The sequence below is a fragment of the Typopeltis vanoorti genome, chromosome 14 (genome assembly GCF_054136105.1).
Source record: "Typopeltis vanoorti isolate ZY-2024b chromosome 14, IOZ_Tvanoo_1.0, whole genome shotgun sequence".
Classification (NCBI taxonomy): Eukaryota; Metazoa; Arthropoda; class Arachnida; order Uropygi; family Thelyphonidae; genus Typopeltis; species Typopeltis vanoorti.
In genome coordinates this window covers 56,894,827-56,920,059 of record NC_143562.1, presented here as the reverse complement: position 1 = coordinate 56,920,059, position 25,233 = coordinate 56,894,827, and the positions used below count along the sequence as shown (strand labels likewise).

At 37.9% G+C, this 25,233-nt stretch overlaps 1 protein-coding gene across 5 annotated transcripts in view; it reads left to right on the top strand.

The window, feature by feature from the left end:
• Positions 1 to 25,233, top strand: part of LOC150099504 (long-chain-fatty-acid--CoA ligase 1-like) — a 360,710-nt gene that overhangs the window by 324,355 nt on the left and 11,122 nt on the right. For all 5 annotated transcript variants that reach the window (XM_090403665.1, XM_090403662.1, XM_090403664.1 and 2 more), the window contains 4 exons: positions 2,963 to 3,079; positions 4,722 to 4,865; positions 14,416 to 14,517; positions 25,042 to 25,113. In XM_090403665.1, the coding sequence (XP_090259791.1) occupies positions 2,963 to 3,079; positions 4,722 to 4,865; positions 14,416 to 14,517; positions 25,042 to 25,113 (435 nt within the window). The remainder of the gene's footprint in view (positions 1 to 2,962; positions 3,080 to 4,721; positions 4,866 to 14,415; positions 14,518 to 25,041; positions 25,114 to 25,233) is intronic.

Here is a 25,233-nt window from a genome sequence, read left to right as displayed (position 1 = left end):
GAGGGAAAAAAAAGATTACATTAAAATAAGATAACATATACAAAATTGTGTAAAATAATTTTTATATATGTTATCTTATTTTAATGTAATCTTTTTTTTTTCCCTCCAGATATATTTTAATTTAATTCTATAACACGCTACTCTATGTTATTCCTGGTATTGTTTGAATTAACTGTACTGACAATATCCTAAGATACTTAGGATGAAATATTTACTTATTAAAACTTATTACTGTGGTTATTACGTGTGTTTTGTTTAGACATATATGCTCTATACATGCCTGGTTGGCAACCACCCAGGTAATCTTCATGGTCACTCTCACAAATGGGGTGGGGTGGGGGGATGGATTTGACACCTCATTAATGATATCCTCTGATGAGATGCTCAAATCCAAAATCCTCAAACCTTGTGTGTCCTCTGTTACACATTGCCTGAGGTAGTTGTCCTCAAAAACTCATTCATTTTCTTTACTTCTTGTTGCTATCTCGTCATCCCAATCTATATTGCCATAATTAAAATCACTCATAGTGATTTCCCTTTTCCCATTTGCTGGCTAATTTGCTTATACATTTCCTAGTTGCTAGTCTCCACATTACCAGGTCTTTAGCAACATCCAATAGTATTTCATTCTATTCACCTTTATCTCACACCATACCTCCTCAAAACTACTAGCACTATTTTCCCCCTTGCATCTCTAGCTTGTATGGATATAATTCTTTTTCTATCATGAATAGCACTCCACCTCCCTTTTTACCCTTTCTATCTTCTTGAAATACATCACACCCATCTCTATTCTTATCAGGATGTCATCCAAATCCAACCATGTCTCTTATTCCAACAATTTTTAGGTGAATAAACTCAATCAATATAGCCATTTCATTTCCCTTGTTTCTGATATTTCTAGCATTCATATACAAACAGAACAGCTCATTCCTGAATCTATAACAAGTTTCATTAATGCCACTTTTTAGATGTTACTTCTCCATACTCCAACTGTTTTTCTTACATCCCAGGTCATTCCTTTCACTTTTGTCTTCACACACACATTCCCATTCTCTTGGAGCATCTATCTTTCTCTCACTGTTTTACTGTGCACTCTGAGTCTCCCTGTTTGTCTTGTACACTTTTTCTCTCATTCTCTACACTTGTGCTACCCACTTCATTCATAAGCACCACTTCAATCTCTCCTTTCTTACTTTCACACCACTTCTTACTTGCTTTGATTCATTTTCTGCACTTATTACTTTCTCTTCCAGCAGCGGTCTCTCCAAATGACTCACACCAAAACCATTCAAATACATTCCATCACTCTTATACAGTTCTATTCTTCCTTCCAACCCATTCCACACACATTACGCTCCTTTCTCTTTGCACATTTCTGCTAACATCATAATTCTTGTTCTCTGCCTCATCTCATCACTACTGTACCTGTGCAACACACAGACTGCCTTTCCTATCACATGATTATCTTTTATCCTTCTCAACAACCTCCTTATATCCAGTCTTACATTCTCCTTGTTCCAAGTTGTTTACCACTACTACCACTACTAACTCCTTTGCTCGCTTAGTCCTTATCCAATGCCTCAATCACTATCCATTTTACCTCCTGAGAAAATAAAATCTTGTTTACCACTCCTCGAATAATTGATTTGCCATACACCACTTGCGGGTCTTTCACCTCTTTCATACCTCATACCAACATTTGTTTTTATCTTCACTCTTCCATACATATCTACAATTCTCTTCATTTCACGCCACATTCACATCATCTTCACCAACTCAGCTTTGTAATCTTGCATCTTTTTTTTGTTCATTCTTGCTATTTTATCACCAATCACATACACTTCTTTGTTGTCAACTACTCGCCACCTTACCATTAATTGCACTCTGTTTTTCAACATCATTATTACCCACTTTATCATCATTTGGACTTTTACTATTACTTCCACATACTCTGAACATTCACACAATCTTCAACTGTCATGTCAGTTCTGACGCTATATTCTCTACTCATATTTAAACTATTTCAACTCCTATTTAAGCAAGCCTTATGATCCATCAGAATATCACATTTCCTGCATGCCCACACTTGTTCTTTTCTCTCATTTAGCCTTCACATAAATATTCATGACATCTTCCCCATCTACTTTAACTTTCTGACCTTTGGAATACGTTTAGACGTTGCTTCTACTAGATAGTTCTTGAATAATAAGGAAGTGATTTCATGAAAATTTAAGGTTACCTTATGCTAAAGTAAAGCATAAGAATTTTTTTGTGAAGTGAACCTGCATTCAAATCCTGTCTGGGATGTGTGAAACTTTTAAGGCCTTTTTCATTTGAAAGGTTTAGCTAGCATCTGTGTTTTTGTTTTGTCCCCCCCCCCTTCCAAAACAGCATGGCTACAAAATACACAATTAGTAAACAACATAATACAATGTCTTCATAGCCTTAGCTACTTTGGAATTCCAACCAGCTGCTCTTGTCAAGCGTAATATGATACTCAATCAATCTTTCAAATTTTTCAAAATGAAAAATTTGAGCAAAATTCAAATATGAATGCAAATGGTGTATGTGTATAAATGCATCATTGTTGTTTTTTGTCTGCTCATCCCTGAACTGTTAAACTCCATGATCCTTTTACAAATGCAATAAATATTTTGAGTTGCATTCTTCTTTGTAGATATATTGTTGTGCTAGCAAATACTCAAATGTATCTATATATCGAATAGCTGGTTAGTATGAAAGATAACTAAATATCTGTACTGCTGTATTTGATATTAAAAGTACAAAGAATCTTTTTTACAGTAGCTTATTAAAAGTACAAAGAATCTTTTTTACAGTAGCTTACAATTTGATTCTAAATTCATCTTTTATCTTCCAGCACACATTGAATTTTTCAACTTATAATAATTCATATTTTTTATATATAAACTTATGTAATATAAAATATTAAATGTTTCAGGTTTGTGTAAAAGGACTTAGTGTATTTCAAGGATATTTAAAAGATACAGAAAAAACAGCTGCTGCTCTTGACATAGATGGTTGGCTACATACAGGAGATATTGGCATGTGGTTACCTGTAAGTTCATTTCAATCTTCTTTTTTTTTTTTAAATCCTTTCATAAAAATATCTAATTTCTATAATTATTGATAGCCAAAGTTAAATTGAAATTAGGGCTAAGAAGAAACAAAATGACAGTATCAAGTTTGATTTAAATCATGAAAATAAAGCATTTGGCATAGAAGTCGGAAAGAAATTAAAGTTTAGAGAGGAAGAGAACAGTCCGGAACTTGGGGGGGGGGGATTTGGGGAAATGTCAAGAGCAACAGCACATTTCTAAGAACCTTTTCATGGCACATATCTAGTGATGGTTGATCTTCAGAGAGAGGAAGGTGAAGAGGTGCAGCAAATAAATTTACTAAATGTGGCATTGGAAACCTTGAGCAAGAGGTCAAAACCAGGAAATTTTAAATTAGCCATTCTCTGTCAGTGATGTCAGATCTCACAAAGGCATAGGTATCACCATTGTGGCAAAAAAAAGAAATTGAAATGGATTGTAGTGGATGTAGCTGCAATTTGGGTTTGTCAGGAATAAGATGTTGGGTCTGGATGACTGTACATGATGGTGAATGTCACTTAACATGTGTTTATGCCACATGTTAGTAAATGGATGTGAAAGTGATTTTATTGTGGGGATTCTGGCGTGATTGGTCTGTTTCTATTTCTTGAGATAGGTTTTTGAGGGAGATTTTTGTCAGTGTCACTGCTAATCTTTGTATGATTAATTATAAGCTCATTTATGGTTAGAAGGATAGGGCAGGGATGTACAGTGAGACAAGACTCGTGGACATATAACACCCATAGAAAAAGCAACCAGTCTTCTTGCCATATTGTGGCACTTGACAGTGCCTCTCATATATCTCTACTCGAATTCCCTCTTCAGGCATGATCTGACAGTATGTGACAGTGGAATTATGCACCATTTGACTGTGAGAAGCCTCCAGACTTGCTACCAACAGGTTCAGGTCTATGTGCTATCTGGTAGCCAGCTTGAGCACCCCTGTTTTTACTGATGTGCTCTTGAAATGGAGAATGTTTTGGATCTTTAAATATTGTATGGAAGACTCTTTTGTGATACTTTTCAAGACTCTTGAAATGTATCACTCATACGTGCATGGAGAGGGGGGAGGAGTAGAATTTCCCCTGTTCTGGAGACCATACATGACATGCACTTCAGGCTTCCAATAAGCCAGATGGTGATATTTCACTGAGTGATGATCATCTACCACTTAGTATAGTTGGCATTTACTCCAGCTAAGAAGGTATCATTTTGTAGAAACAAGCTAACCTACGAGAAGGTGAGATTGACAACCGGGAGAAACTATATTGTGCCATTGACTGCCTTTTAGAGGTCCATATATGTTACATACATGGATTGTATGTATTCACAGTAGTTAGTAAATGCTGAGCATTAAATACTGGGTGGTGCATCAGTGACTGTATATAGTTATTGATACCAAGCTACTTGTATTTAATTCTGCTAGATTTTGCAGTGTCAGTTCATGCTCTGGATAGTCTGTAGTAAATTGCCATTTGTTAAAACAATGACATTCATCAGGAAATTTGCCCTTGGAACTTTTTTGAATATTATTTTTTAAAATACTTGATTATTTTCTCTTTGGCTGTCAAAATTATAAGCTTCAATTTGCTCTCTTTTCAGAATGGAACATTAAAAATTTTGGACAGGAAAAAACATATTTTCAAACTTTCTCAGGGTGAATATGTCGTCCCAGAAAAAATAGAAAATATTTATCTCCGAAGTCCATTTGTAGCCCAAATCTTCATTCATGGGGAAAGTTTAAAGGTAATTAAGATTTTGCATAATTAGTTGAAAATAAATTTTGTGTATGAATTTATTTTATGTATACTTTTAGATAATTTTCTTGCATCATATGGTGTCCTCAGCAAGAAAACACTAGTTTGCTGTTTTATGTCCTATTCACAATACAGAAGTTAATTGTTATTTACCTGCATGGGCATCTCTATGGGATCCAAAGACTTGCTATAGGATTACAGTATTTCTTGAACTCTGCATGTTTTTTATTCAGTCATATCAAATTTTTTGCTATATTCTCAATATATGATAACTAATATTTAAGAATTGACAGTGTATACTAGAAATATAAATTAAATAAACTTTAATATATACTTTCCGATATTTCGGCAAACGTCACGTTGCCATCTTCTTGGGACCTTAATACAAAGACACGTGCACACAAGTACTAATAACAGCAAATGAGACTGAAGCTAGGAAGCTAACGTTTTCCTAAAGTCCTGATGGTGCCCCCTGGCGGGCTATATTGGTAGTTCTTGGCCTCTGGGCTGAAGTTCTTCTGATAAAAGTTTCCCAAATTTGGGGCAGTCTCATGCATCCAAATTTGTTGAGGTTTGGCATGTTCCTAAGGGCCGAGGCTGATTCCATGAATAGTCTTTCATACTTGAACTTGCTGTGGTGTATTACTGTGGCTTTCTTCCATCTTATTCTGTGGCGAGTATCCAGAGTGTGGTCTGCAAGCCCAGAGTGGCTGTACTGGTGAAATCTGATGTAATCCTTGTGTTCTGAGATTCTGATATTTACTGTCCTGCCTGTTTGGCCAAAGTAGGACAATTTACAGCTGCAAGGGACCTGGTATACACCAGGTAGATCTTTAGTGGAGCGGATAAGGGATGCCAGTTTTCTGTGTGGTCTGTAACAAGTGGTCAAGTCATGTTTTTTTAAGATTTTATTGATTTTTTCCGAGGTGCCTCGGATGTAGGGAATGGTGATGGATTTAGAGTAATCTTTTTTGTGAAGGGGAGGGGTGGTGGGTTGTGGATAACTGGGTTAAGTATTTTTTGGATTTGGATGTGAGGGGGGGTGATGGGATCCCATCACCCCCCCACAACAATATGGAGTTAAGACATTATTCAACAGGGCAAAAATAATCTGTTCAAATGATCAAGCCCTAACCACTGAACTAAATCACATCCGTGACACTTTCTCAGCCAATGGCTACCCCCCCCCCCAAAAAAAAATCCAAAAAATACTTAACCCAGTTATCCACAACCCACCACCCCCCTCCCCTTCACAAGAAAAGATTACTCTAAATCTATCACCATTCCCTACATCTGAGGCACCTCGGAAAAAATCAATAAAATCTTAAAAAAACATGACTTGACCACTTGTTACAGACCACATAGTAAACTGGCATCCCTTATCTGCTCCACTAAAGACCAACCACTTCCCCTAGACTTACCTGGTGTATACCAGGTCCCTTGCAGCTGTAAATTGTCCTACTTTGGCCAAACAGGCAGGACAGCAAATATCAGAATCTCAGAACACAAGGATTACATCCGATTTCACCAGTACAGCCACTCTGGGCTTGCAGACCATGCTCTGGATACTTGCCACAGAATAAGATGGAAGAAAGCCACAGTAATACACCGCAGCAAATTCAAGTATGAAAGACTATTCATGGAATCAGCCTCGGCCCTTAGGAACATGCCAAACCTCAACAAATTTGGGTGCATGAGACTGCCCCAAATTTGGGAAACTTTTATCAGAAGAACTTCAGCCCAAAAGGCCAAGAACTACCAATATAGCCCGCCAGGGGGCACCATCAGGACTTTAGGAAAACGTTAGCTTCCTAGCTTCAGTCTCATTTGCTGTTATTAGTACTTGTGTGCACATGTCTTTGTATTAAGTTCCCAAGAAGATGGCAATGTGAAGTTTGCCGAAATATCGGAAAGTATATATTAAAGTTTATTTAATTTATATTTCTAGTATACGCTGTCAATTCCTTAAATATTAGTTATCATATTTAACCAGCGTATAAGCCTCTCAACAAGAATAATTCTCAATATATATCAAAATATCTTTACATTGCATTTCTACTAACCTTCCTTCCTATCACTAATTTTCATCAAACTGTCCTGTTGTCTGTCTCCATTATTATGAGATCTTTTTTGTCACCTAATGCATTGGTAACTGCGTTAGTCTACCCAGATCTTGGTTTTCCTTTAAGTCTTCTTGTGAAATCCTAGCATCACACACCTGTCTCTTGTCTGTGTAAGTGATTATGCAACTTTAGATTAGGTCTGCTCACATATCTTGAACTGACAATGACAGGTTCCTTATTATTATCTATTTTTAATATGATTATCATGGATTACACTTCACTAATCTTTCTCAGAAATTTCATATTTGTGATCAACTCTTATTTCTGATCCAGCTCTCAGATCCATTCATATTTAGTAAATGCTGAGCATTGAATACTGGTTGGTGCATCAGTGACTGTATATAGTTATCGATACCAAGCTACCTGTATTTAATTCTGCTAGATTTTGCAGTGTCCTTCCACTATCCTTTCAGGTCTTCCATATTTCCTGTATATATCTAATTTTTGACTAATTTCTCTCATAAAGATTAGGCAAATTTAAAAGTTTAAACTATACACTAATTTATATTTCTTCTGTAGTTAAGGTTTTGGAGAAATCAATGAGAGATCATATATAGCAGAGGAGGGTAATGTTATTGTTATGGTCAACATAGATTTGTTAAGGATGTCCTCTTGTTTTAGTAATTGCCTTTTGTAATAAAGTAACAAGAGTAGTTGATGAGGAAAAGGCATATACTGCCTTTATTACAAAGGCATTTGACATAAACTGATATTTAAGTTATAGCATATGGGTTTTAGATGGCAGATTAGGAAATTGGAATGGGGATTGGTTCTGATAGATGAGAGGGAACGGTATCAAGGAAAAGGATTCAAAGTGGGGATTAACAAGGCTCAATACTGGGACCTGTATTGTTTAATCTTTATATGAATGGCATTGTCAATGAATTGCAGGGAGATATTTAGTTGTTTGCAGATGTGAAGCTGGGAAGTGTTATTAGTAATAGTGTCAATGTAGTGGGCATTTAGGGGGATTTGAATAAGCTTGGAGAGATGGGAAGACATTTAATTCAACTAAATGTAATGTCTTGAAGTTTGGAACCCATTGGCAGGAGGCTGCATACTCTGGTGGTGGAACTGTACTGGAGGATTTTATTTTATTTAGCATATGATGATACAATGGCTGTGAGTCTCCTTTATCCAGTGATGTACTCCAAGCTCAGGACCGGCATATAGCTGATGAATTAAGCCTATTGCTGGGTCTTAAGTATTCGTGATTGTAAATACATGTGTTCATGGGGCTAATTTGTCTGTTCTGGAGGATGAAAAACCTGAGTTTCGGGGGGCTATCTCCATATGAGACTGGCTAACTCACCTTTGGTCAAAAGAGGCCAAAAGGTTTCTCGCATTACGGAAGGGAATTAAACCCAGGTCTTTCCAACCAAAGGGCTCAGTCTGTACTGACTGAGCTATGGAGGCTACTGTACTGGAGGAAGTGAGGATCCTTGGGGTAATGATTGATAGAAACTTGAAATTTAGGGAACATATTGCAAAGGTGGTGAGAGTAACCTAGAAGATATGTGTAGTACTGAGGACTTAGCAGAGAAGAAGTGGCGATTCCATTGTGTAAAGTTCTGATCATACCACATCTGGATTATGCTCGGATTTGGTCACTAGAGTTTGAAAGTTATAAATTATTCTTGGAGAAGGTGCAGTGGTGGGTAATAAAAATGATATCAGGACTGTACAGTGTTAGTTATGAGGATAAACTGTAGATAGACTTGTGGAGACTGCTGAGTTTGGAAGATAGAAAGGCTGATATTGAGAAGTTTAAAGGGGTGGTAGTTATAGAATTAACACTAGGGAGATTTTTTGTATGGTAGAATATGGGAAAGGAGTGAAGCAGGGCTGCCCCTAGGAATTTGCTGCCCCTTCTCCCTTATTTTTCTTATAGTTTATACCAACTTTGCCGCCCCATGCAAATGCACGTCTTGCACCGTCAGTAGAGCCGGCCCTGGTGGAGTGAAGATAGGAGGTCATCCTTGGAAGTTACGAATGGAAGCGGTGAGCAAGAGGATGAGGAGTGGTTTTTTGCAAGGAGAGTGGTTGGACTGTGGAATGCATTGCATGATGGGGTAGTGAAAGCACGAATGGTGAATGATAAAGAGTGGTATGATACTTTCTGGCTAGAATTGGCTTCCCACAATAATTCTTGTGAACTCCATGGAGTTCCTGAATAATAATGATAATAAGTGAAGACATCTTGATAGAAAGGACATGAAGTGGTTGAAGCAGCAGAGTTATGAAGAAAGTGATAACAGTGACAGATAGAGGAGATGCAGATGAAGACTGGATGAAATTGATTACAGAGACTTTCAGGATTGTGGTTAGTTTTCTGTATTTCATAAATATTGTCTTAAAGACATCTAGTTCTAGTTGTTTTGCCATGTTCCATCTTTTAAGAAGCTGCTTACATGGCTCCAAAATAGACCATAAGTGCTATTCTGCACCTTTCTGCATTGTCGTTATCTACCACGCACCACATGCATTTTCTCGAATGCTTTCCAAACTAACTCTGTAGTGGAAAGCTGTTCTATGTTAGCTTGCTGGATTTCTTATCAAGTTCTTTTGCATGTGACTGAAGTAACTTGTCCATCTTCTTCCACTTCATCAAACCTTTCCTGCTTTGCAAGAGCAATATAGTTTGCTCTTTTATTTTGGGAAAACTCCTTTACAGGATCAAAGCCTATAAAATAATGAAATTGGGTAAAAGTGACTGCCAAACATCATGCAGTCTTTACTCCATTCCTAGCCTCCACAATATATGTATAGCCTTCTTCCTCAGTTTTTTTTTTTTTTCAGCATTATCAGTGGAAATGCCTTTGCTGCTCTATATCTGCACTTATAGCTCCACTTCATAATTTTACATTATTAAACAGTGGCTTTTTCTGAAATTATTAAACCAGCCACAGCTGGCATTAAAGGATACACTTCTTCAGTTCCATCTCTTCCAATTCTTTGTCTTAATCTAATTGATTTTGCTGCACTTGTGATTGTTACTGATTGAAAAAAAAAAAAAACTTCTCAGCATTTTTTCTGATTGCTTGCTATGTCATTCATGCCTTTAGTGCATGTATTTGTTCAAAGCATTTCAGAATTTCATACTTTGCTTCTGCTGCTTTTCTATCTTTGCCTGCAATTTCATCATTGACATGCTTCTTTATTAGATTTTTCACTTGGTTTTACTCAATTTTTGGTAGATAAACAGTTGAGCAATAATAGCAACAAAATACAAGGAGACAGGCTCCCACAACACACAGAAACAAAGAAGGACCAGTGTGATAATTGAGTGAGAGTGGTTCTGTGTTTCATTCAGTTGGGTGGTGCTCACTGCAGTCACGTGCCCTTTCTTTTTCATGCAAAATGGAAATCTAGGAAATTGTGCATAAGTGAATTCACTTTGTGCTATACATGCTTATATTCTCCTATTTATCAGTCATGGGATGAGCACAATTGTTTTATAAACATGTTACATGCTCACTGCATTTCTATACCTATATATACAGGGTGTTCGGGATAAATTTGACATATTTATAATTAATTATATTTTTCCGTAAGTTACATGTATTAACACACACTTCTCTTCATTTAAAAGTTTGGACCCTTCTTCATTCATATACAAGATGTCAGAAAGGATGGATAGCTGGAACCCACCTGAATCATGGAAGAGAATAACTTGTATCATGATGATTCGTGCCCGCCATCAAAATAAGGATATTACGACTGCTGCCCAATGCTCCCTGAATACAGTAAAAACAATCAGGCATGAACTAGAGACTTGCAATGGTGACTACGAGGATGTAGCAAGAAGAAAGATCCCTAGCAGACGATCTGATTGCGTTCGTACAGCAGAATTCCTCGCAAATCTGCAGGAACAGGTGTTGAAGAACCCTGGCATTGGAATTCGGGCTTTGTTCGTGGAGTTGCTAACTGTAGTCAAGCCCTGGATAACAAGGGTAGCCAATGGTAGGCCGTATGTATGGCAGCAGGATTCGGCCCCTTGCCACACCTCTGGGAAAAGTCAAAAATGGTTGTCTGAAAATTTCTACGACTTCACCAGTCCAAATGTTTGGCCTCCAAACTCCCCAGACCTTAACCCCATGGATTATTTTGTATGGGGCGCAGTTGAAAAAGACACCAATCGCACTTCCAGTAATACAAAAGCCCAGTTAATGGATAAAATTAAAACAGTTTTTGCGGCCCTTCCCAGGGAGACTGTAGCATCAGCTTGTTCGAGGTTCCGAAGCAGAATTGAAGCTGTGATCGATGCTAATGGTGGTTATTTTGAGTAAATCTTGTTGATAGTATTGTAATTAACTCTGCCTGTAATGTTTTTTTGTCAATTCATTAAATTTAATAGATACAAAGAAGATTTTCTTTTTCCTTACGAAACTGTCAAATTTATCCCAAACACCCTGTATATATATAGTCAAATAGTCTGGAGGACTCCATTTGATTCTGTAATGTACCATACGTCCCCCCCCCCATCTCCTAAGCAACTATACCCACAAGAGGATATCCCTGCTGCCATTCACCCTGGCAACTCTACTTTTTCTGCCATAACTTCAACTTTCCCAGAGAACAGCAGTTCATTCCAGATGTCTGCATCCATTCATGTTGATTCTTGCTATCATGTTTTTCCTCTTCAATTCTGCATTATATCTGGACAATGTCATTATCTTTATCTTGCTATCATTCTCTTTCCAATAACTTTCTCTCACACCTCTTGCCTTTTCACATCAGTTAGCCTTTCAAGACTCCAATCTTTCCATTCACAGGAAGCAACTCATTTTTTATGACTTTTACTTCCTCTTATGCCTTTCCCATATCCCCCCCCCCCCCAAGCAGCCTCTATCCTCACTTGAGATTCACAGTTTACACTATCCTTTCAGGTCTTCCATATCTATTGCCACCTCATGCTTGCCTCTCTCTCCTTGATCATGCTACTTGTATTTTTTTATAAGCATTTGCACTTCCACTGCATTAGAAATAACAAACCAAATAAATTAACTGAAATAAGATGTAATAGCACTAAGCTTAGTAATTTTACAATTGGCTTTTAATTCTCCTAAATAGTCCTAAGGAAATTTAAGAAGTTTGTTGATTAACCATCCAAATGGCTATATGAATGAAATATCAATTTATGCTTTGTGTTGATGTTATTTCAATAGTTTCTAAATGTAGGTATTATTTCTGGAAAAATTTTCATGTTATATATTCCTCTTTTTATATCTATTTTTGTTTAGGAATATCCCTTTTTATAATGTTATTGGCTTTTTACTCAATTTTTAGGGCATTACTAATGTTTTAAAGACACATCTGAAGAATATATGTGAAGTATAATTTTGGACATAGCTTTGTAGGATGTTATTGGTTGTCTTCTTATTCAGCGGCATCCAGCGTATGGTGATAGTCATTTGTATGACTGAAAGGAAGGGGGGGAGGTTGGAAATATAGAAATAGATTTGGGAGAGGCAAGAGGTGTGCTGATTTTAAAACTCTGGTTTTAAGGGTGAGTTGGGAAATTCTTTGGGAAGAAGGTGAAAAATATAGAAAAATGTTTTGGGGAAAGGAGAAGGATAGAGTATCATGGAACAAGATTAGGGGTGGGACTGATGGGATGTGAGCCATTTCAACAGTGCAGCATCTTCAGAGATCATGGGAAAAGTGGAGGCTATGTCATGTTGGCTTGGTGTTTGTCTTGTTTTGTTTTGGTGACAAAAACAAGTCAATACGACATGCATCCACTTTTCCTACAAGCTCAGAAGACTATGCACTGCCAAAATGGCTAACACCCTGTCAGTCCCACCCCTAATCTTGTTCCATGATACTCTATCCTCCTCCTTTTCCCAAAAAATTTTTCTATTATTTTTCACCTTCTCCCTGAAGAATTCCCAGCCCACCCTTAAAACCTGGGTTTTACAATCAGCATACCTCTTGCCTCTCCCACATCCCTCCCCCTTCCTTTCAAGTTATACAAATGTATATCACCATATGCTGGCTGCTGCTGAATAAGAAGACAACTCGTAACATCCTACGAAGATATGTCCAAAATTATTTTAATTCCCATATATTCTTCAGATATGTCTTTAAAACATCAGTAATGTCCTAAAAATTGAGTAAAAAGCCAATGACATTATAAAAAGGGGGGGGGGGGACTCCTAAACAAAAATATCCATAAAAATTAATACATTCCTAAATGTTATTTTAATGGACACTTTGTGTCCATGTAATTACTTACATATAAACACATCAAGGCTGAGAAGGGCATTAAAAAGTAGAAAGGATCACTTGAGGCATAAAAGTAATAAGGATGGTGCACTGACCTACTGTAGAAATGGCCAGTTTGTTTTTAGGCATGAAGTTATGCATATATTCAGTTTAACAGCTGATAAATGCAAATTAACCAGCAATATTCGACCCTCAGAAATCCCGTTAACATGACTATCTCTTAACACCTCACAAGCTTGTTACCTGGTTCTATAATGAAGCTGAATGTGGCAAGCTATTAAGAAAGTGATGATCCATGCGCTATGGGATGTTAAGTGATTTGCAGCTCTGCTAGAATACAGCGTATTTGACAATCATGCTCCTATTACAAAAAAGAATATACTCCTTTGTGAAAGAACTTTAATTTAAGAACTTGTCTTAAATTTTTATACAAGTGATAGTTCAATTTACTCATTTAGTAATTAGAGAAATAAGAAATATAGGTTCAGACTGATTTTGATGTGAATAATATTATATATATGTATTAAAATCAACTGCCAAATACAATTACAAATTTTGTAATTTATTAACTGCTTTCAAAGCACATAAAATGAACTTAAGAGCTCTCATACAGCACATATTTGAGGAATAGGGGAAATGTTTAATCATAAGGGGGAAAAAAAAAATTGGGTTACAAACTAATATTCAGGTTAGCTTTTCCTCAATATGTCCAAATAAACATAATTCAATGCAATTATGATCAAGTTTTATTACCTTCTCAGTAATTCATAGAGAAACTAGATGAAACAATCAAAAACATTGGTGTTTCTCTCGGCAATGTCAACATGTTTGCAGCTAAGCCACCATTTACCCATAGTAACTGTCATTTGGAATTCTACTTCTGAGTGTTAAAGGCATTGTTAAATATGTTTAGTTGTTAACTGGTGCCAGATAGATGTCAATTTTCAGAAGCATAAAATCTACACAGCTGAAAATTTGCCTACTACAGATTATTTTGATTTGTGATGATTGTAAACATGCGTTATAAAGTTTATTTTATACTGTATTCCAGCAGAGCTGTTTTTAAACTTAAAAAAAATTTGTTATTACAAAATAATTCATACTATTTAATGTCTTAAATTCTTTTTAATATGAACTTGTAGCATTATATCAACTCCTTACACATTTTTTGTATGGGAATATTTTTAGGCATGTTTGGTGGGAATAGTTGTTCCTGAAAAAGAAATAGTATCACAGTGGAGTAAAGAAAAGAATATTGAAGGCAGTTGGGAAGAACTCTGTGAAAATAAGGTATTGTAATAATTTTAACTTATTTTTCTGATACTGTTACTAAGTAAAGCTTTAATTCATTGTGCATTCACTGATTTTGCCATTAGATTTTCACGACTTTTTTACTACAGCTTAAATGACAATAGCAGAAAAAAGTTTCATGATCACCAGAAGTTTGGTCAGGTTTCTTGACCCATTTTTCATGCAATGTTAAGGTAAAAAAGAGAACAGAATATCAATTAAACAAGAATGCATCAGGAGAGGATGAGGAGAGCTTAGTCTGTATGCTATTAGAGAATTATATAATGCTGCTTTACATAAGAATGAGTGCTTAAAAAAAACTCAAGTTTTTAGGTGTTCATTCTTATGTAAATCAAGCTGATAAACCAATCATAACTATATATATAGTTATGAGTGATCTGGTTGGCCGAGTGGGCAGCATATCTGCTCTCCAGCCAAAAGGCTGTGGGTTCGAATTCTGCCATGGCATGGATGTTTGTGATTGTCTGTCAAAATATTAGTGGTGATGATCAGCAGTAGATGGCGTTGGTGTAGATAACAATGGTAGCTGTGGTTGGTGGATTGAATGGTGGAGACAGTTGCAGAGCAGGTGCCCTCCCTTGATGAGTCTTTGAGCTCCCTGGAGGGTTATGTAATAATATATAAATTACCATAGTCCTTTTACAGTGCACTCTGAGCCTAGAATTATGACATAATCTGCAAAATATGATTTGTCTAATTCAAGATTGAATCTAATTCTGGTGCTTATAAGTGTCATTCTGGTGTGCTCACTCAACCAAAATACTTTTTTTTATGTTGGGCCCATATACGAGAGGTTGGCTGGCCAACCTATAGTATGTTAGTACCATATATGGGTAGTGGGTTGGGAAAGGAGAAACTTGTTTACATTTGATTTGAAAGCCTGTATGTTGTATTCCTTGGGAAATACGTCAGGGGGGGGGACTGTTCCATAGTACTGCAGTAGCAGGGATGAAGGAGGAGGAAAAGAAACTTGCTTGTTCTGTGGGTTTCAAGGTGTACTGTGAAGGGATGTTGGGTGGCAGCTGTACATGTTTCAATGGGCTTAGCACAGGGTGGGGAAATTATTGATGCTGTTTCAGATGAACATTTCCCATGGAAATATTTGTAGAATATACAAGTCGCAGAGACTAAGTGTTTATGTAAAAGTGAGGGGAGCGAGTTGGTGAGAGATGGGTCATTTATCAGTCTTAATTGCTCTCCTCTGTATTGATATTGAGTCGAGCATTTTAAGGGAGCTTTTAGGAGCCTCACTCCAAATGTGAGAGCAGTATTCGATAGCTGGGTGGATTTGTGACTTGTATAATGTTAACAGCTGTTTAGAGGTGAAGTAGTGTCTTGAATGAAAGAGAAAAACATTTTTTGGAAGCTGAGGGTACAATGGTTGTGATGTGTTTATGCCAGGAGAGTCTTGATGTCAGGGTAATTCTGAGAAGAGAAATCTCATCTTGTCTGGGAATTTTAGTATTATCAAAAACAATGTTGGGGAAAATGGTTCTTTTTTTGTGAGAGATAAGTCAGAACTGGGTTTTACTAGCGTTGAAGTTGACGAGATTGGAGGATGGCTTGGAGATCAGAATTAAGGGCAGTGGTGGTTGATGTTCTGTGGGTCAAAGTGAGTTGTGTAGAGTAGGATTTGTCAAATGAGAGGGAGGAGTGTAATGTGCTGTTATCTGCAAAACTGTGTATTGGGTTAGAGGTCAACTGAAGTAGGTCATTGATATATAGAAGGAAGAGGATCGGTGAGATAACTGAACCTTGTGGGACCCCAGCATTAGTTGCATGGTGAGAGAATAGGGAGCCATCTACCATTACACATAGTATTTGTCCAGACAGGAAGCTGGCAATCCATTTGCAGAAGTCCTGAGACAGTCCAAACGATGGGAGTTTGCTTAGTAAGCCTTTGTGCCAGACCCAGTCAAAGGCTTCTGAAATATCAAGTGCAACTACTTGGAATTCTCCGAATTTCTCCATGGCATTTGTCCAGTGATGTACGAGAGTAGATCTGTTGATCGGCTTTGACGGAATCCATACTAGTGGTCGCTTAATAGTTGGGTACCTTCGAGGTAGAGTAGGAGTTGAGACTTTAGATGGGACTGAAGTGAGTGAGATAGGGTGGTAGTTAGATGGTAGTGATTTATCAACCTTTTTAGGAATGGGTTGAATTTGGGCCAGTTTCCAGTCTTTGGGATATATATACCAGTGGAGTAAGAGAATGTGTACAGACAGCATAGTATAGGAGACAGTTCTGTTGCGCAGACCTTCAGGACAATTGGAGGAATGCCATCAGGGCCAGGAGACTTTTTTTGTGTCTAATTTAGACAATGTTTATGATATCTTTTTGGGAAAAAGGATAACAGGGGATATTGCACGTTGGGCAGTTGGAATGACTGGAGGGCATTTTCCATTGTCGGTGTGCGCATTGGAGGCAAAGTGTGAGGCCAAGAGGTTAGTTTTTTCTGTGGGTGATGTTGCAATTAAGCCATCTGGGTATGATAGAGGTGGGAGTAGCATAGGGCAAACGTTACAACCAATTGCCTTGGCAAGAGACCAAAAGGCATGGCTGCCATTTGGACATGCTGCAAGCTTCCTGCTTTTTGCCTGTTCAAATTCTGTTTTAGAAGCATTGATAATTTTATTGCATCTGTTTTGGGCTTCAGTATAGGCATTGAAGGAGGATGGGGGTTCTTGATTTGAGCCAGTTATGGTATGCCTCATTTTTCATTTGTACCGCATTGGCACATCTTTTGGAGAACAAGTTTAATTTGGGGACGGCAGTTCAGAGTAGTGTGGGGAATGTATGTTTTCATGCCAGTGGAGATTACTTTGGTGATACGTTCGGTGCATGTGTTTGGATTGGAAGACTGGAAACAATAATCCAACCATGAGAATGAAGCATAGTAGTCTCGGAGGCTGTCCCATTTGGCACTGTTGTAATGGCAAACTACTCTTGTTTGGGAGTGACTGTGTAAGCGTTGTTGCATGTGGGAGGAGATGAGCACTAGGTTGTGGTCAGAATTACCCAGGGGATCACTACATATTTGGAGGGGTCATTAGTAAGGAAGAGATCTAGGATATTTGGGGAGTGGTTCGGGTTATCTGGTATTCTGGTTGGCTTTTGAACAGTTTGTGTAAGGTGATTAGTCATGGCAAATGTTTCAGCATCTCTGCCTGCAGGATCTGTACCACTGGAAGAGGATAGCCAATTGGTATTATAAGAAAACACTGTAAATTTTATTTCAATTTTTTTCATACATTCAATCCAATTTTCGATCATGTCCACTGTAGTAGACTATATGCATTTTTCCGTATGGAAGCTGGCAAAGCAATCCAGGCACAGTGGTTTGTTGCACTTTACACAAATGTACTTCATTTTTCTTTTGTAGTGTGTATCGTGCCATCTATTTGCATTCTTGATATTTGTCAGCTTTGGCCAGTGATTACCTTCGTGGAATCTTACTTCCGGTGGAGCTTTAGTGAATGCACTTCTTTTCAGACTATGAGGGCTTGAGCTCGGTCATCCTCTTTTGACTCCTGTCTGGTCATGTGTGCCAACATTTATTAGTGCTCTTGCATTTGAAGTCTTGAAATCCAGAAGGGGAAAATTGCTTCCAGCTATCCTGTGTAAAAACCAGGAATTCACAACTGCAACATCGATGAAATGAAAAAACTCTGAGGTACCATCGTTTATTGCGACGGCGGTGTTGTTAGAGTGCTATGCACTGATCCATCGGGTCTACACCGCCCCCATATGAGTGTTATAGTATGATACAGCAAACGGGCAGCTTATATTGATTATCTTCTTTTCCTTCTTGCTCCACCATTCAGCTAGGTCTTGGGGATGATGTCCGGCACATGTTGATGCAATATGGATAGAAGAATTATCTACCCACCACGTAATTGTTGCATTGTTCTCATTCGTAACTGATCTGAATGAGCTCCGGCCTTCCGTTTTTCAATTCTTTCTCTGTTGGTAGTTGTGATTGAGCCCCCTCTAATCTGTTGGCCCGACAGGTTCCAGTACCATAAATGCAATGTTTTTTGAGTTCTTCTAGTATGGGAATATCATATCATATCATCACAGAGACAAAGAACATCGGAACACACACCAAATTCACTGATATTCTCTCTTCCACCACTCGCTCCTTGGTACACTTCGAAGCGATAAACATAACCAGAGCTAACAGCACGAACCTACACTTTGAGTCCCCCACGGTTTAGGCTTCTTTGGCACGTATTGCTTTATCGTGCTTCAGCCTTTGAACGGGATTATTTGTTCATCAATTGACTGATGTTTTTTTGGGTCTCAAAAATGAATTTTGTAAGTGATGAAGTACGGGCCTGATCTTGAAAAGTCTGTATGTGTTGTTGGGGGTCTAGAGCTGTGTTGTCAGTGAAATGCAGAAATCTCATAATCGCTTCAAAATCGATTCACTGGCATTGCATTTGTGATCAGATTCGTTCTCAGTCCATCATCTGACGACCATTACACAATGTCCTCTTCTACATTATCTTTCATTAGCTATTGTATTAGCTATAGTCATTTCTATAAAATTCAACTGCATTTGGTCCAGTGAGCAGCACTAGGGTGTAAACACTTGGCTTGATCTTTTATTACCCAACATGCATGCAGTCCACTACAGTGGACGGGTATATATTGTATGATATCAACGTAGTTATAAAGCTTCAATGAAAAAATTGCATTTCAGGTAACATTAGATACTATAATAAATTGAAATATATTTATTTACCACACTTGAGGCTTTTCCATAAAATAATCTTGTGAAAATTGTACTGCCATGTGCACCTGCTATCTTCAAGTCCACCATCTTTGGCTACACAGTACAAATTAAAAGCAATTTACGACTGTGGAAGTCGCATTCTTAGCCACTAGGTAACACCATTATGCAGAGGAAATCCACTGGAGTGGACTGCATGTATCAGAGGTTACAAAACATGTCTTGTGGAGCTGTAAAATAAACCAATAGTAGCCGTCCACCACAGTGGACATGATGCATGAGAGGGTTAAAATCACCCTGAGGATGATTTCACTGTTAGGAGAGTGGGACTGGAGAAAATCAACTTTTAGGGAGAGGAAATGAAAGAGCTCAGAATGATTGGTGGTATTAGGAGAGCGATAGAGACAGCAGATGAATTTGACTGAGTGGGGGAGGGATAGCTTTAGCGAAAGAAGGTCAAAGTTGGGCGATTCTAGGTTAGGTGTTCTCTGGCAGGGTATGTCAGAGCGGATATATGCACAGACGCCACCCTTGGATCAAAAGGAGTTAAATATTGTGTATAGTTAGGGAGGTTGAGATGGATAGTGCTGGTAACTCTACCAGAGCTGAGACAAACAGCATAGTCGAAGGCATTGCCAGTTCCCTTGCACATTCTCGCAAAAACTCCAGCTGATATTCCACAATTGTGTTTACATTGAGATTCTGCAATATCCTAAGAGGTGAGTTTTGAGTTTCTGTTAAAAAGAGTAGGTGGGGTTTGGCAGACTACAGATGATATTGGATGCTATTAAGGTTGGAATTGAGGCCATAGATGTTGGTAAAGTGGATATGCAAGGCTCTGTGAGGCATGGATTTGAAAAAGGTCCTGCAAGTTTCCTATGCAGTGCCTACACACTGGTCTCTTTGGTGGCTACTAGTGGCATCACTTGGTTTTTGCACCACTTTGGTTTGTTTGTAATCTATCATCCAATTGTTTTTCTTCTAGTTGTCTCCAGAGTTGGCATCTTTGTTCTCTCTGGGCAAAGGTTAGATCAGGTCAGGCATGTATGCGTGACTGGGGACAAATGTCCTTTAGCTTGTTGTTTATCGCTGTTATAAATTTGTGTTTGTTTGTCGCAGGTCACTTTCACGAGACGTGGAAAGTTTGTTCCGTCCTTTCTTTTGTTTATGGGTTCGAAACGATGGCATTTAACGATATTTTTGGGATCAAAATTGCATTCTCCTGCTAGTTTGTCAATATCTTCTTTTAAGGATTCATCGTTTTCCATCGGAAAGTTCAGGATAATGGTGTTGAGTCTCCTATTTTCAGTGTCGAGCGACTCTGTGTACTGTAGAAGCGATTCGTTCATGAAGTTCGTTAGCTGGTACGGGTGCACTTACGATCCAGCGCTGGTCGTAGAGTATCTCGAGCTTAGTTTCCAACTTTCTGATTTTGGAGGAGAAAGTATCTATCACAGTATTAAGTTGTTGTTCGAGGTTTTTCAACTCTCTTGCTTAGGTTTAGTAGCTCTTTTACGGAAGGGAGGCACATCGTACAAGAAGTAGGGCTGGTTGAGATTGGTAAAAAACTTTATCACCAATTTGTCTATTTTTGCGCAGGAAGTATGCAGCCAGTTGCAACAGAAATTGCACATTGTACTTTTTTCCCCCTTTAACTTCTGTTTCACAGCTGCGGCGCTTCATGATGTTATTTGGTTTGTTGGCGATTTGGTTTGGGATCGTGTACCGAATATGGATGTAGTAATTCTGTGTGCATAAGGAGAAAAGCAACACAAGCATAACATATTTTTATTAACTTTTATGCATTCACTGGCTGTAGTGTTAAATGTGCTGCCCTTCCCAGTATGCCACAAATTGCATCCTTTGCACTGTATGTTCAATGGCAGAACACAGCTGGTCGAGACTGATGCTGCACACATGCTATATTATGCTGTCTTTCGGTGCTGGCAAGTTATCAGGATGATCCTGATAAACCCTGTCTTTGAGAAATCCCCAGAGCCAGAAGTCATGGGGATCAGATCAGATGAATGAGATGACATGTAGTGGGAAACACATGGCTAATCACTTCAGCTTCTGTGAAATGTTCTCCAAGAACCTCCTGTATGAATCCACCAATGTGTGGAAAACTTCCATTCCTGCCTGAAAATGACTGCATCCATGCACAGGCACTGCTGTAGCTGTGGCACAACAAAATTGTTCATCATATTGCAATAACCTCTCAGCAGTAACTGAAAGATCACAGGACCTGACTGGCAAATATCCTCAAAGAAGAATGGTCCAATGATAAACGAAGCTGTAAACCCACACCACAGTAACTTCAGGTGAATGCAAAGGAATTTGTTGGATTGCATGTGGGTTTTGTGTAGTCTATACCCAGCAATTATGGGTATTCAGAGCTCTGTTCAGGTGAAAGTGAGCCTCGTCTCCCCACAAAATTACCTATGGTCATGCAGCATCCACCTGCACTCGAGCAAGGAATGTTAAAATAAATATCAATCAACTTTCAAAGTCCTGCAGGTGCAACTCTTATGTCAGGATTATCTAGAATGGGTAGAAATGCACGCTTTCATACAGTTTTTCAGAGAGTTCTGTAAGCACATCCGTCTGTCTTAATACAGAACATGTACTAAAGGAACCATAAATGTTATTTATGGCTTGCTCCACAATGGCAGCAGCAACTTCATTCACTTTTTGTGAACTAATTGGTTTGCAACCTCTGCCAGGTCTAACTCCCAACAATCCAATTTCTTCAAAACGACTAATCATTTGTCGCAGAACACGTGGAGATAGAGGGCCTCATTGACATTTGTTCAGGCGATGAAACTAATGGAGTGCAGCAACAGCATTGCAGTTGTTTAGGTAGTAGAGCTTCACAAGCAAAACATGTTGGAAAAGGTTAGTGCCATCACTGTAGACAGCATTAACAACCAGAATCACTCATTACAGCATTTGGTGTTTACAATGACCCTGGTGGTGAATTTTGGAACTCTCCCCCTCTTCATATGTGTTTTCTGCATGATGCACAATGTAATCCTGCAAATTTCTTCAGCATTTGGATCACGGGATGGTGCTCCATAAGGCCTTAAATATGGATACTTTAATTTTGATCACCCTGTATGATGAGAGAGAACTAAGGGTTACCTTACTGGTGGTGTAAGAGTGTGAGAACTAGATTTTTTGCTTTTTTTTTTTCTGCCCCTCTATATACCACTTTTTGATCTGTCCAGCAGCCACCACTTATCCACATAATCAGTGTCATATCCATTCCCATTGGTTCTAATTTGTGTAACAGAGTTCCGTTTGGTATTCTGTCAGATGCTTTTGCAGAATCATCGTATAGCCATTTTTTTTATCCAACTCAGCTGTACTAAGACATGACTGACTTCTCACAATGCCATGTTGTCCCTTACATTATCATATTTTTATCCACCCATTCTTGAATTCTCTTTTTGAACAATTTCTCTAGTGCTTTTACCACCACGCCTGAATACTGATTGGTGGATGATGATGAGGTATATAAAATCCATTTCCTTCCTGCCATGTGATCTTTCTTCCTTCCAGTCCGTATCTCCATTGTTAAAGTACCTCATAATAATCATCCGACTTGTACTCGTACTAATTTGGCGATGCATATTTTCCAGATAATTTGTGGAACTCTCTGCCCTATAGTAACAATCAACAGTATATTTTGTCTTGCTGGCCTTGATCTCATACATGACTGCTTCAAATGAACAGCTACCCTCCTGCCTATCTCCTATTCTTATTGGCTGTAATTCATCTGCCATCATCAGCAGTACCCTTCTCCCTATCCTATCTTCTGCAGAAATACTAAACCCTCTGCATTTTATCCTTGTAACTACTTCATTAGCATCTCACTAATGCCTATAATTTGGCAGGGTTGCCAAAAACTCCATCCTCTTGTTCTTGATGCTGTTGGTATTAGTATATACAGAAACTGCAGCATCCTTTCAGGGCCCTACCCATCTTTACTTCTAGAATTGACTACGCTGTTCAGTATTTTTGCTTGAGAGACTATATTCTGCACTTAGTCATTCTCACACTCGCTCACCTCATGGGTGCCTTCACACAAATGATGACACATATGGGTAAAGAAATGTTGAATGAGTTTAAGACACACCTGATGTGCTTTATTTATAATAGTATCTCCCACAATGAGTAGACTCCATGTTATTTATTTATTTACATTAGTTATTTAATGTAAATATCATCAAATACCTGATATAAACCCTCAAGGAATGTACAGGATACTCTGAGTGTTACATGATTAAGGTTGATAACTAATATTTAAGGAATCCCTCATTTGCTGTTATTAGTACTTGTGTGCACGTGTCTTTGTAGTAAGTTCCCAAGAAGATGGCAACGTGACGTTCGCCGAAATATCGGAAAGTATATATTAAAGTTTATTTAATCTATATTTCTAGTATACGCTGTCAATTCCTTAAATATTAGTTATCATGTTTAACCAGCGTATAAGCCTCTCAACAAGAATAATGATTAAGGTTACATTGTTAATCTCCTATAAATTTTCATCCAAATTAGTCTGCCACTTGGCAACACTACAGTATTGTCATATTTGTCTTCTAGTATAATTCTGACTGCATCAATCCACCTAGATCTTGATCTTTTTCCAAGTCTCTTTCCTCTCATTTTGGCATTGTACACCTAATTTACTAACCTTTCCCCCTCTCATTCTGTTTTAAGTGACCATGCTATTTTTAGATTAGCTCTGCTCACACATCTTTATGCTAAAAATGTCAAGTTCCTACAAGATTTCTCCATTTTTCATGTGATTCTAGTACTTATGGTATCTGTTAACTCTACTAATTTTTTTCCAAAACTCATATTTGTGGTCTTTGATCAACTGTCTTATTTCTAACCTAACTCTTAGATTGATAAGTTAAAATTTGATTGAACACTATCTTGTATATTTGCTTGTTTAGTGTTTTGGCTATTTTTTAAATTTTATTTTATTATTTTTTTTTATTCCATATAAGTTTATTTAATTGGCATCCTCCCCCCACCCCACACCAGGTGGGACAGCTTATTAAACCAGGTGATGCCATGTTCAGTATGCCATTCCATTGCGTTGTTCCATCATGGGTTTTTTTTAAGCCAAAACAGAATACACTTTTGTTGGCTATTGGCTATGTCCCAAATTTACAGCCTTACCTTGTTCATTTCAGTGGCACATCTCATGAAGATGAGGACCAGACACATAACTTATCATAAACCCTAGTCAGTTTTCTACATTCCTTAAAGGCTATGTGGAGGTCTTAAAGTTTATTTAGCTTCTTTGACTCTTAAGCAATCCCTCTAGTACATTATCAAGATAACTTGGGCTGAAAATTCTGGTGGTAAAAAAAAAAAAAAAAATCAGCTAATGCATTTTTATTCCCATATATAGGGAGTAGGAGAGGCCGTTTTAGTCCTATCTAACTTTTGGAGACTGAGTGGGCAGTTCAACCTCCACTGGTACCCAATCAGAGATAGCTTGCTCAAGGCTATCATTAATTAAGCAGCATGCAGTGAAGAGAGACGGCTCAACAAGTGCCGCCATTCTGATGGTAATCATAAGAAAAAGAAATTGCATAATTTTTTTTTCTGCAATTTACCACTGTAAATGGGTGAATACATGTTATGTACATTAATTTGAGTTTTATTAAAATGCAATTTATGCTGTTTTTTTTTATACTTATTTATATACTTGTATACTTATATTTATATACTTGCACATTTCCTTACTTAGATATTAAAGAAAGTGATTTTGGATGAAATAACATCAATAGGTAGGAAAGCTGGTCTGAAATCCTTTGAGCAGGTGAGTTTAATTAAAAACAGTTTAATTCCATGTCACATCACTTTATTTAAATTTCTTGACCTGTGGAATACGTTCAGGCATTACTTTTATTATTATGATTCAGGCCTCCATGGAATCAGA